The sequence below is a fragment of the Lepisosteus oculatus genome, chromosome 4, assembly GCF_040954835.1.
Source record: "Lepisosteus oculatus isolate fLepOcu1 chromosome 4, fLepOcu1.hap2, whole genome shotgun sequence".
Taxonomy (NCBI): domain Eukaryota; kingdom Metazoa; phylum Chordata; class Actinopteri; order Semionotiformes; family Lepisosteidae; genus Lepisosteus; species Lepisosteus oculatus.
The window spans coordinates 24,870,782-24,882,934 of NC_090699.1; the positions used below are offsets into that span (position 1 = coordinate 24,870,782).

The following is a 12,153-nucleotide window of genomic DNA, read 5'->3' on the forward strand; positions in this document are numbered from 1 at the left end:
TTAGAAAAAAAGTTTATTTAGACAAAGGAACTTTGTTGAAGTTGTACATTGACTTACTGATGACAAAACGGATAATTATATAAGTACCGTTTACATAAGTATACTGTTTAACTACTGACCACTTTTTCCTGGTCAGGGCTGTAACAACCCAGAGCCTATCTTGGATATAATCTTGGATGCACAAGGCAAAACAAAAGACTACACTGGACAGAATCAAAGGGTGTGTACATACACATTTACACACAACCACACAGGGGCAATTTAGAAACTCCAATTAAACTAGATAGCATGTTTTTGGAAACTAGGAGGCAACTAGAGCACTTGGTGGAAAATAAATGCATAAATGTGTAGAGAACATTCAAAATTCCAGACAGGCAAAGTGATCAAGAACTGAACCCTACAACCAGTGGAATTCAAAGTTAACTTCAAGATATTGTTCCTTTCAGTTTGTACAACACAAAGACATGTAGTTTGCAGGAAACATTTTATTAATGTTTTATTTGTGAAAACTTGTATTTCACACTGGAAAGATGATCATCATAGCATTTGTTTGTTGCCACAAGGTGCAGTACACGTTTCTTTCATATAACATAGGACTTCAGAATCTGTGGTACTTCAGAATTTCACATTAGAAAAGACATTCTGTGGAAATCCATTGTCTAAACTTCTTGGTGACTGCTCTCCAGTAAAGGCTGTAAACCTGTATTCCAGTGGAACATCTCTTTCTAATTTTCTTTGAACAAGTTCAGACTGTAGCTGTTTGGTCTATTGGAAGAAAAAAAAAATACTGACACATACAGCATCTCGATTTACTGGTGAAATGTTTAGAACAAGTACATTATTTACAGATAAATATAATAATTGACAAATATTTTGTATTATTATCACATTTCTTGAAATTATGTTTTTTAAGTTTGTTCTGATAAAATACACGGTTCTGAAAATTTAAAGATTTTCACTGCATATACCCATCTACTAATTAAATACAAAATATGAAAATGGTTTTGTTTTAAATTATACTTACAGCCTCCATCTCTTTTCTTGTTACATTTAATTCCTCTTGGGTTGTGCCTTTTGGTTTCCTTCTTCTTTCCTGCATCATTTGTATATGTGCTCTAATTCGATACTCTAACTCTCTATCTCGAGCAGCTCTGAATATATCAGTTAAAGAAAAAACAAGAATTTCTATAATAGATTTTCTTTCATAAAGCATACTCTATGATTTAAAATCTCATTAGGAGACACAAGAACATACAGTAAGAAAGGTTAGAAACGAGAGAAGCTTGTTCAGTTGCTAGTATCTAATTGATTAGATGATCCCAGAGTATCTACTTAGACAACATGGTTGGGTAGCTTATACCAGATACTTCCATAAGACTTTGTGAGAATTTTTAACAATAAAGAAAAGTTGACCTAGCAAAAAAAATACAGGTGCACATCAAGCTTTCTTACAATTTCTAAAATAATAAATGCATGAAAAAGAATAGTTATTACTGTATATCAATAACAAATACATAAGAATGGGTGGAGTGGTGGCACTGTGGCTAAGGATCTGCACCTGTGGCTGGAAGGGTGCTGGTTCAAATCCCACAGCTGGCAGGGGAATCCTACTCTGTTGGGCCCCTGAGCAAGGCCCTTAACACCAACTGCTCCAGGGCTGCCGTATAACTGGCTGACCCTGTGCTCTGACCCCAAGTATTTCTCTCCCTGTGTGTCTCATGGAGAGCAAGCTGGGGTATGCAAAAAAACAAATTCCTAATGCAAAAAATTGTATGGCCAATGAAGCAATCTTATCTTAACAGGTTTATTCCATGCTGAAAAGAGAAGAAAGGAAACAAAAGCCAAAACATTGTATTTCCTTTCTGCTCTTTTCACCTTTGCAGCCTATGCATGCTGATAAATACATGATGATCATATTTATTCATACCCTACATTGAAAATACATGTAATCCTCTGATGTTTAGTCATCTAATAGTTTCAAAAAGCATCAGAAATTGTATAGAAGTGTTGGAAAGTTAAAGTAATTGCCAGCGGTTGTTAAAGGTCACTGAACACAAAAGAAAAACACTCAGAATTGTATGAAGATATAAAACATTATCAACATACAGTAGTTGTTACCCTACCATAAAGAGGACCTACAGTAAGATACAGTAGTTCTACTTATATCTGCAGCTGGGAAAGGGGTTTAGGAAAATACCTCAATGGTAACAATTGTGAATCTTCAAAAACCTTTAGTAGCATCAGAATATAATGTCTCTGATAATATAATGACTTTGATAACTTTGTTCCATGGCAACATAAAATAAAAGGTTTTTGGAAAATCTCACTAGGAGTATTATTAGTACAGATGAAGCTCATGTTGAAAAAGAATGTCATCCTGTGATTAATTAAACTATCTGCTTTATGGTTTATTTGCATCTTCTAGTCCTGGAGTAAAAAAATATAATGAGGAACATAGTGATTAGAAAATTTACCATGATACTTTAGCCAAACGTCTGGTGCCTTCTTTCAACAAGTTTCAAATGTGGTTGCAAAAAATGTACAATATGATAACACCACAAAAACTGCATCAAACTCAATGACCAAAAGGTTAAGAGCTTAAAATCTGTGTTCTTGATTGGTTTTCATGATCTGTAGTAGAATGTTAATTATATAAACTGAAGTAAGCAAGAAAAAGCACAGGTCACACAACATAGACAGGGTCTGAAAAGGTTCTGAGGAGTGATTCACCATAAGTAGATTAAGAATCTATTAAAAACTACAGGAATTCACCAGGGATCACTAAGATATGAACACCATATATGCAGTGGGTTCTAAAAGACATTTTAAAAATTAATAAGAAAATAAGAATAACGGATTCATATAACAGATTTTTACTTTCCTGACATTCAATTGCACTTGACCATTCATGTTAATTAGAAAAGAGACAGAATTTCTTTCCAGCTTTTACATACATGTTTAGTCCTATTCTTTATTTTAAGGATTAACACAAATAACTTACCTTTCCTCATCAAGTTCCTTTAAAGATTTCCCAGTCCTGTATTTCTCTAAGTTCTGCAGCCTGTGTATATTTTTATTTACTGATTCAAGGTTGTCAGCTAATTGACAGACATCTGAATCCATTGCATATGGTGCACTTTTCACAACCTGTAAATAAATATTGATCTTTTTTTGGATTTTCATTTTGAAATCTCAATACCCAGTCAAATAAATACATCACTAATCTACAGTATGTACCATTACACAAAGTTCAAGACAGCCCAACATTAAAAGTTAATCACAAACATATATACAAATGTTTGTTCTACACAAGTATAGAAAGGCTTTAGCAGTTTTAGTATACTAGAAAGGAAAGATTAAAATGGTTTAAATCCAAGCCTGTAATTATAACCCAAAAAATGTTTATGTAAAATGAATTACTACCTCTGGAAGTGGCTCACCGATGATTTTTGGCTGCTGCTTCACAGATTCCACACACTGACTGCACTGGGGCCTTTCAGAAACACTAGTAAAGGGCACTGTCGATAAAGACTGTCTGAACCTCGGCTCAACCTCAACACAGCTGGAAGCTATCTTTTTAAAATTCTTTTTAAGAGTAAAAGGGCAAAAGATATTCTGTTTAGTTAAATATATTATTTTGTGATTACTACAAGAATGCAACTATTTAGTTTCCAGTAGGATGTACCAACATGTATTATACTGAAATTCTAAACTAAATCTTAGAGTGAAGATGGACGATTATGAGGAGGGCACATAGTTATGGTGAATCTAAATAAATTACACTTTCATTCAATTTTCAAATTTAGATAATTGTGGGGACCACAACATACCTCTATTCAGTGTCACAAAAATCAATAAACAGTTTAATAAAAATCACAGTAAGAATACAAACTAGATATAACAAATATCCAGCATTATCTATCTTACACTTATAGCACTTTATATTATAGTGTTAACACTTTAAATTTTAACACATAAAATTTTGTGTGTGGTGTCCAATGAATGATTAAAATGATTTGTTCTGCCCTTTATAAAGCTTACCAAAACATTCTCCTTTTTGATCCATAATCCATCCCTCCAAACAAATTGTAATAATTCAACATGGATAATTTTTATTATTACTAATAACTCAATGGAGTATATGGACTGCAAACTAGGATTTTGTGGTACACTACTGGGTAACAGCACCCTCTGGTGTTTAGAAATCACATGATAAATCATGGCCTAACCCTAAACGTATAGTTGCAGCAATTCAAACACAGGCATTTCTGCTATAACATGATAGGTATAAAACACAGAGAACACATGGAAAATCGTATTGTAGAAACCACTGGTTCAATGCGAATTAAGGCGTTAGGGGGTAGAGATTTAATATTCACGAGACATAATATGCATCAGTACTTACATCCCTAAGAAATAATCATTTTCATCTCTCTAAAATCGCTTGATAACTTCTTGCTTCTGTTTCAGAATAATAGCTGTCCTTTTCTTTTTACTTGAACTATACACTAGCAGAACGCTTCATACCACTTGCCACCCATGGTATATTATGTGTCTCATGGAGAGCAAGCTGGGGTATGTGAAAAGACAAATTCCTAATGCAAGAAATTGTATAGGGTAAATAAAGTGATGTTATGTTATTATCTTTGCGGATTCAAACAGATATAAAAGTAAATATTAATGTATAAATTTAAATAGGTAGCTGCGTCAGCATGTGTAGGCGGGTGACACCTGAAGAAGGATCCACAGCTGAAACGTTGTGTTTCTTTTGTTTTCTTTTCTTCTTGGAATAAACCTTTATTTGTTCATATTTAGAATTAGACATTATTTTTAATTTAATTAAATCAGTCTAAATATTTACCTCATCTCTTTTGATCTGTTTTTTTCTCTCTTGTTTGTGCTCCATAGCTTTCTTCTCTTGCATGATCTTTGCTTTTGCTCTCCACTCTTTCAGTACTTCTGCATCTCTAAAAGGGAGATTTTCAAGTGCTGAGTTTTAGAATTTTATTTTTGAACCAAGCTGAAAATCATGCAGTCTAATTTTGAGGTTTAATGAATCAAACAGAGTATGAACAATCACTGAACATTTCAGTGTCACACAATTTAAAATCTTTAACAAAAGATGTTCTCATTTGGTTTTCAAAGTAACCTAATTTTACAGTAACATGTGGGTTTCATTTTTTACATACCCCTGATTACTGCTCTTGTTTGTGGAAACAACATACAGATCTCTCCGTTTCTGGCACTCCAGCAAATGCACTGTGTTATTTGTCAGAATACAGCCCTGCTTTCTGAAACTGGAAGGAGGTAAAAACAATTCTACCTAACCAATGATATGAACAAAATGAAGTACGTACTTTAAGCAATTTATGGGGATAAATTAATTGATCATTAGTAGTTCATGTTACAATTGTTGCACTGAAAAACTCAATAAATTCAGGTTAAGTGGCTGTATTTTTCATATTTGCAGAAGTATTAAATTTTCCCTTTCAGGCACAATTTGTCATTCTTATTTATCTTGATGACTCATTATATAGTGACCAATGTTTTTCTCATGAAGAATCCCAACTTCTGATAAAAAAGTGTTTGTCAGTAGTAATAATCTGCTGTGGTCATAATTACATACAGCTGGTTTTATAATTTATTTTTTATTAAATTGTTTGTACTCAAGGTGGTGTCTGAATTAACTATTTAACTTGATATTATCAACTCTTAATACACCCCTACTGTACATGGGACAATATACATATATATGAGCAAGTAAATACATGCAATAGTACATGTTTTTAATTAACTCACTTCTTACGTTGTTCAAGTAAGGCTTGTCTTTCATTAAATTCCTTTAAAGCAGCTAATTTTCGTTCCTCAGGTTTCTTTGGAGAGTGCATTTCATATGGTGGGAGCTCTGGAAATGTACCTTGAAGTACATCGTTTCTTCTGAAATAATATTGAGTCAGAGTTTAGTGTATTTCCAATAAAAATATGTATTTCCGTACAGTAAGGAACATTTACAGATGTGTCCATTTCTGTATATATAAAATAAACAAAAGTAGTTGTAAATACTGACCAGATAATAAGGTTATATAAGGAAATATTTCACATTTATTATGAAAAAATATAAAAAAAGAAATCAAACTATGAAAGCTCTAATTTTCAAGAACATCAGCTCAGTGCTCCACCGATCAATCATTAGAAAATAAATTCTAAAGGAATGTGTTTTGATTACCTCATATTGTTAATGTAGCATGTCAAGCTCACGACTCATTGATAGCATCTTCCCTGCTTACTATCATCTCATTAAACTATGCCATTAATATAATGTTGCCTCATACCATTAAATACAAATATCTTACATATATATGGAATAACACCCTTCCATCTTAGAGTGGATATTAAGAACACTCAGTACATTTCTACCACAATTATTATAACTTATAAGCTTACTGATCCACCAAAACAATTAATAATACCATGCGATATGAAAAGTGTAAAAGAGTAATTCAAAAATAAACCAGATATAACCAAAAATAGTATAAAAAAACAACAATTTATTGCGTATTCACAATATAGTCCACAATATTTAAGCACTAGAATTTTTTTTACCTTTTAATACATGGAATGACATGGATTCTGGCATCAAAATCAGCTTCTGTTGCCAGCTGATGGGGAAACTGATGCGAGAAGCCATCCCCAATATCAGCCTTTTCAATACGGATAATCTCCTGTTTTAACTTTTCAAACTTTTGCATTTCCTCTTGATTAGGCCAGTCTTCAGAAAAATCTGAACTTGATTTTACCAAGTCAGTCAACTTCAGCTTCTCAACTGGAGGCAACTCTATAAGTCCAGAAACATTTATATTATAAAACACCTAAACCCCATAAAAAACCTAAAACATCCTAAACACCAAAATTCACTTTTCTATTATTTTAATTAAACAAATCTAAATGACTATTGTAATTGAACCATAAATGTAAATCTTAACTACAACGTATCAATTTAACTCTCCATTTTTTTTCCAGAGCTCGCTGAATGATTTAATAGGAAGGGGATTCTTGCCTATCATTTTTCCTTGTTTACAAGTTTTAATAGTGCCACTGGCCCAAGTCTATAGTTTTTGTAACCCTGTATTCAGAAACAATATTAGGCTTTTCATGAAAAGAAATATTAATTAGATACTGCACTTTAAAATAAAGTATTTGTATCTACATATATTCAAAATATTCATATAATTAAATAATCAGATTACAAAATACTTTAATGATCAAATACAAATGGAGACTAATTTAAACTAAACCAAATGATATATACAGTACTGTGCATAAGCAAGTGAAGTATATTAATTACACTCTATTTTACTTTACTGCACTGTAGTTACATCTCTTTCCAAACAGTTGAAGAAACACTTATGCCCAAAACGCCCTTAAACAAATTCTACATTAATTATTTAGGCCTTGTGAACAACACACATTTACATCTGATTTGCATCAGTGTCTGTGAAATCCACAATAAAGCATCTGTCTTATAATTTTATCATAAATCTAGATCAAGACAGTATCATCATACTCTACTCTATATCTACTGTATTTACAACAAATGTCTGTCAGGCACCAGGGTATTTATGGCATTTTTTCTGCTTAGGAGAGAATGACTTAGACAAGGCAGTGTCTCAAATCTTCTACATTTGTATGACTTAATAATAAAATTCTAACACTGAGATTACTATTTTAAGTATATACAAATATTTTAGTTTATAAGAAAGCAGACTGGGTTGTACTTAAGTCTCCATACCAACATACTGTAGGTCACTACTGAAGAAAAACCAGAACAAAACACTTTTCCTGTTACAAATACATTTCTTTGTAAAAAAACATTTACAAATTGTGCACTACATAAATAAAGCACAACACACAAAATCGTAATCATACCTTGGAGAGAGCTTCTTACATTGACAGGTTTACCAGACACAGTACTCCTTAAGAATTTAAGAATACACTGCAGACCTTGGTGAACAATTTCTTGAGGAGGAAATTCAATTGGACAGTGCCTCAGGCTCAGTGCTCTGAGAGTTATCAGATTACCTGGAATCGTGTTTTACATTAGAGATTAATTAAAAGAATACAAGTACATTTCCATACAAAATTGGATATGGATTTAATGTTTATCCTTCTAACTGTATATATACAGAATATCTTTTGCAAGTTCTCATGAATTCTTAAGTTAATCAGGTAAAACCAAACCTTTTTAGATACGCATTCGTCTTATTAAACAAATGTTACTGAAAAATTAACTTTGAGTAAAATACACAAACAAATCTTTCACAGAAAAATAATTTTATGTCAGCCCATTATTAAAGTAAACAAAAGAATAAATGCCATTGTAAATGTATAACTGAGTAACCAAGAAAGAATTATTCAGTTTTTTTAACTACAACAAAAAAGAACAGTGCAGTATATAGTGGTTCACTGCTTGCTTTGTAAACAATAAACTCAAAAAGCAGGATGTTTGAAAATTAGATTATCAATTAATCTAGGGACGGCAGAGCATTCAAGTGATTGTGAGATTGGATTTATGAACTCACCCAACTGTACTGGAAGTTCCTTAATTGGGTTGCCTTCCAATAATAATGTTTTAAGACCCCTAAAAATTATGGGTAAAAGAAAACATGACAAGACATATTAAATGAACTGATATAAAAGTAAAAGAGAAATAAAGAAAAGAAAATGTAAACACCAAAAACCTAATTTTGAGTAGTCTTTTTCAACTGTCGAATCTCTGTTTGTATTGATATTTAAAACAAAATGGAGACCAAAATGAAAATATGTCTAGTAATGCAAGATTTATTAAAACACCTTCCAGTGGATTACATTAAATTTGTAGAATGTCCAAATTGTATTACTAATTCCAGTTCTGGCAGATTTGAACTGAATCTTCATGAACAACCACATAAAGAAAAAAATAAAAACATTAAAATAATGCATATTTGATTTGGATAGTTCTTATATAATAACGAATTGTATGATAATTCCATACATATAGAATACAGCATACTGTTTACTTACCTGTGTTGCCCAATTTCTGGAGGGAGGCATGTAATTTTGTTGTTCCTCAGATCTAACCAGATGAGACTTGATAAACTGCTAAAAAAGTTGTCAGGAATCTTGCAGATTTCATTTCCTTCAAGATATAAATTCTGGAGGGGGGGTTAAGACATTATTCTCTCTTGTGTATATGGTATGACCGTGCATTAGTTATTAAATTTGTTGCGTAAATGTTGACAGCTCTGATCAATTCAAGGTATATGTGATCTACTGTACGTGATTTTGTTTTAAGTTTTGGGTATCAGCATTGGCTTATATCCATTGATCTCTTATATCCATTGATTTCTTACGTTACAAATTAAATTAATAAACGTCTTCACTTAGCTCTACCAAAAAAGCCTACTGAAACGTGTAATCAATATTGCTTAAACATTTCTGTTCATAGCATTACTAAGAAAGCTTACTTGTATTTTTGACAGTCTTAAAATGTCATCTGTAATGAAATGAAGATTTTTTCTGCTTAAATCCAAAGTTCCCGCAGACAAATACTCGGTGTTCAGGATGGTCCTCACTTCAAGTTGAAGACACGCATTATTTTTTGTAGTATTGTCGCCGTTTTGGAGACTTAAAAGTACATCTTGGGTTTCCTCTTCAGATAGCGCCATGATGGGTCTCAGCTTGTTCAAATTGTCAGATACTGTATACACAACTGTCTCCCATTCCGTTTTTGTCACTTCATTAGACTTTTTGATTGTTTAAAACCAGCCCTACAGATACAGCAAGTAAATAGAATCAAACACTTAACTGCTGAAAGGGACAAGTGAAATCAGTTACAGTATACACAATAGTCCACGTTTTTTGTATAATATGTCATGTTCTTTCTAATCCCAGACAGTCATACTGCCGAAGCAGTATTCCGGCAGGCCCCGATCAAAACACGCCGTTTCAGTTCAATTACTGTACATCTGTCAAACCTGTCACAGACTACAGCATTTACTAAAGCAATTTAGTTCTTTTTATCTTTAAAAATACTCTTGTCTTATTGACTAAATAGTATACAGTTACAGGGGATGCTGGTATTAATGCCGTACTACTACAGCTACCACTAAATACTATATCAACGTTAATAGCAATTCTCTAAGGACACAGGAGCCAGCATTCAAATTACATCGTAATGCAATCCCACCTTTTACTCACGGTATTTTATTGTTTTTGCAATCTGGAAAAATAATGTATATTGTATTGCCTTGAAACCATAAATGATGTTTCATAATTTATTTACACCTACAGCACAATAACATAACGAAAAACAGAAGTACAGACTTGTTTCATAAAATATAAGTTATCAACACCCGCACACTTAACCACTTCCAACAACGCGCTGTACCCTATTTCCATGGTGACAAGACACGCAAGGGCAACATATAACTACGGTGTCTCTTTTGGGTCAAATAGGACGCTACCTTAAAACAGCTTTGTCACGTAAAATTGTTATGTAGTATAGTGAGAGCAAAATAATTCACTGTTGTGACATTTGGTCGATATCTTAAACATCAGCAGTAAAACCTGTGAATATTTAAGTTATCTCCATGTACTCAAATATTTGAAAGCTTTTCAAAGGGACTTGAGATTCCACAGTTCACATTTACTGTAGGTAAGGTGTGCAAAATTAAATAAATGTTGAGCCTTTAGCTTTTGGACAATTTGTCTAAACGCATGCTTAATTATGGAAAACATGACGACAATATCGAATTCCACATACAATTGAAATGTAAAAGTTTATTACAACAGACAGTAGATACCAGGACATTCATTCTTATTATAGCCAAGTCTGACTTGTTAAGGTCCAAATATGTTGAACACAAGGAATTCCAAAATGTATTTTTAATATGAGTTATTTTAACAGCATGCAAGACAACCATCAGTAAAATTTCACGTTTATAAAATTTGTCACAGAGTAAATCAACGGAAGGACTAAATGGGTTTTGTCGATAAAAAAACAATGTGCTGCAATACCAATCTTTTGTTTAAAATCTCATGCACAAAAACAACACCTAACACAACACCTTATATACTTTATAATACATTTTTGTGAAACTAATAGCTGTGTTTTGTTGAAAATTTTGTTGGACGACAAAAAATAGTCAATAAATATTTTTTTTAATTGTAGAAAAAAATTAGATATTTAATATAAATGGTCTTTAAAGTGTTAAAATGATTTTTCTAAGATCTGGCGCCACCTATCTCTAATTAACACCATTCAGTTAGGTAATACAGTACTTGCATAGAGATGGTATAACGCTACTGGTGTACACACTCGACGAGCGTCTGATGAGCGGGGCTTTTTTTTTATTAAGATATCCTCACGCGACAAAAAAAAAACTGATATTAGATTTTAAGTCTGTGAATATCCGTACATGTGAGCAGAAAGAAGGAACAATTTTAAAAGGCGTCTCTGCAGACAATCACCTTTGAATGTATACTGTATAGAGAAATTCCATTTTATTTTTATTGCAAAGCATCCAAAAGGTTTTCATTGACTACTGCTAAACAGAGTAGCCTAAATGGGGAAGAGACTTTAGTGACTGGGATGCAGCTAGATGTTATTTTTAAACGTGTACTGCACGGCTCTGTTAGTTCTTTACGAAGTAAGGAATGCTCTCTGAGCTCCTGCATAAATGTTTCACTGGGGCAAGTGGAAAAAAAGAATGGGAGCTAATAGTTCTTCCAAAAGGCCAGTCTTTGATGAAAAAGAAGATGGTAAGTACAATTTTACTTTATAGCACGTTTTGGTGTTCACCCGTTGAAGTCTGAAACCATTTAGTTGTTGATTCTGGGTCTATTCACGTTAGCGCGTGAAGTTCATCTGGTTTGCAAAGGTGGGATTGTCACTTGGGGAGAGCTGAATGCCTATTTCCTAGTTTGAAAGAAAAGGCTATCATACTTTAAACTCTGATTTCTTTCGGAGCTCTAGGATTTTTTGTTTCTCAACAACAGCAACAATAAAACACTTCAGTCTTTAAAAGTGTTAATTCTCGGAGATAAAACAAAATTGTTTCCAGACGATTTATATATAAACACTGTTCATTTTAAGGTTTAAAGTTCAGTTCTGCA

General features: G+C 32.7%; 2 protein-coding genes across 10 annotated transcripts in view; one reads left to right on the forward strand and one right to left on the reverse strand.

Moving 5' to 3' along the window:
* Nucleotides 1-470: 470 nt before the first annotated feature.
* Nucleotides 471-10,446, reverse strand: LOC102692075 (leucine-rich repeat-containing protein 27). Of its 8 annotated transcripts, none has more exons than XM_015346977.2 (13): nt 10,363-10,446; nt 9,504-9,806; nt 9,061-9,191; nt 8,580-8,638; nt 7,927-8,079; nt 6,604-6,835; nt 5,800-5,937; nt 5,190-5,297; nt 4,862-4,967; nt 3,424-3,585; nt 3,002-3,147; nt 1,025-1,151; nt 471-765 (listed from the first exon to the last, which is right to left on the reverse strand). In XM_015346977.2, exons 2-13 carry the CDS (start codon nt 9,702-9,704, stop codon nt 616-618), a joined length of 1,713 nt encoding a protein of 570 aa, XP_015202463.2. In that variant the 5' UTR covers nt 9,705-9,806; nt 10,363-10,446; the 3' UTR covers nt 471-615. The 8 variants fall into 8 exon arrangements, 7 of the variants coding, with proteins under 7 accessions (XP_015202463.2, XP_015202462.2, XP_015202461.2 ...); XM_015346976.2 differs by having other exon boundaries at nt 10,237-10,431; XM_015346975.2 differs by having other exon boundaries at nt 10,226-10,431.
* A 191-nt stretch (nt 10,447-10,637) lies between these two features.
* The window catches only part of LOC102692276 (serine/threonine-protein kinase 32C), an 81,488-nt gene continuing 79,972 nt past the window's right edge, over nt 10,638-12,153 (forward strand). The window contains exon 1 of one of the 2 annotated variants that reach the window (XM_069188981.1): nt 10,638-10,693. Coding sequence is in view for 1 of the 2 variants with exons in the window: in XM_015346502.2 (XP_015201988.1) it covers nt 11,718-11,799 (82 nt within the window). In the remaining variant the exon portion in view is untranslated. Of the gene's footprint in view, nt 10,694-11,277; nt 11,800-12,153 lie in introns of those variants that run through there. The other variant, XM_015346502.2, reaches the window with a different exon arrangement.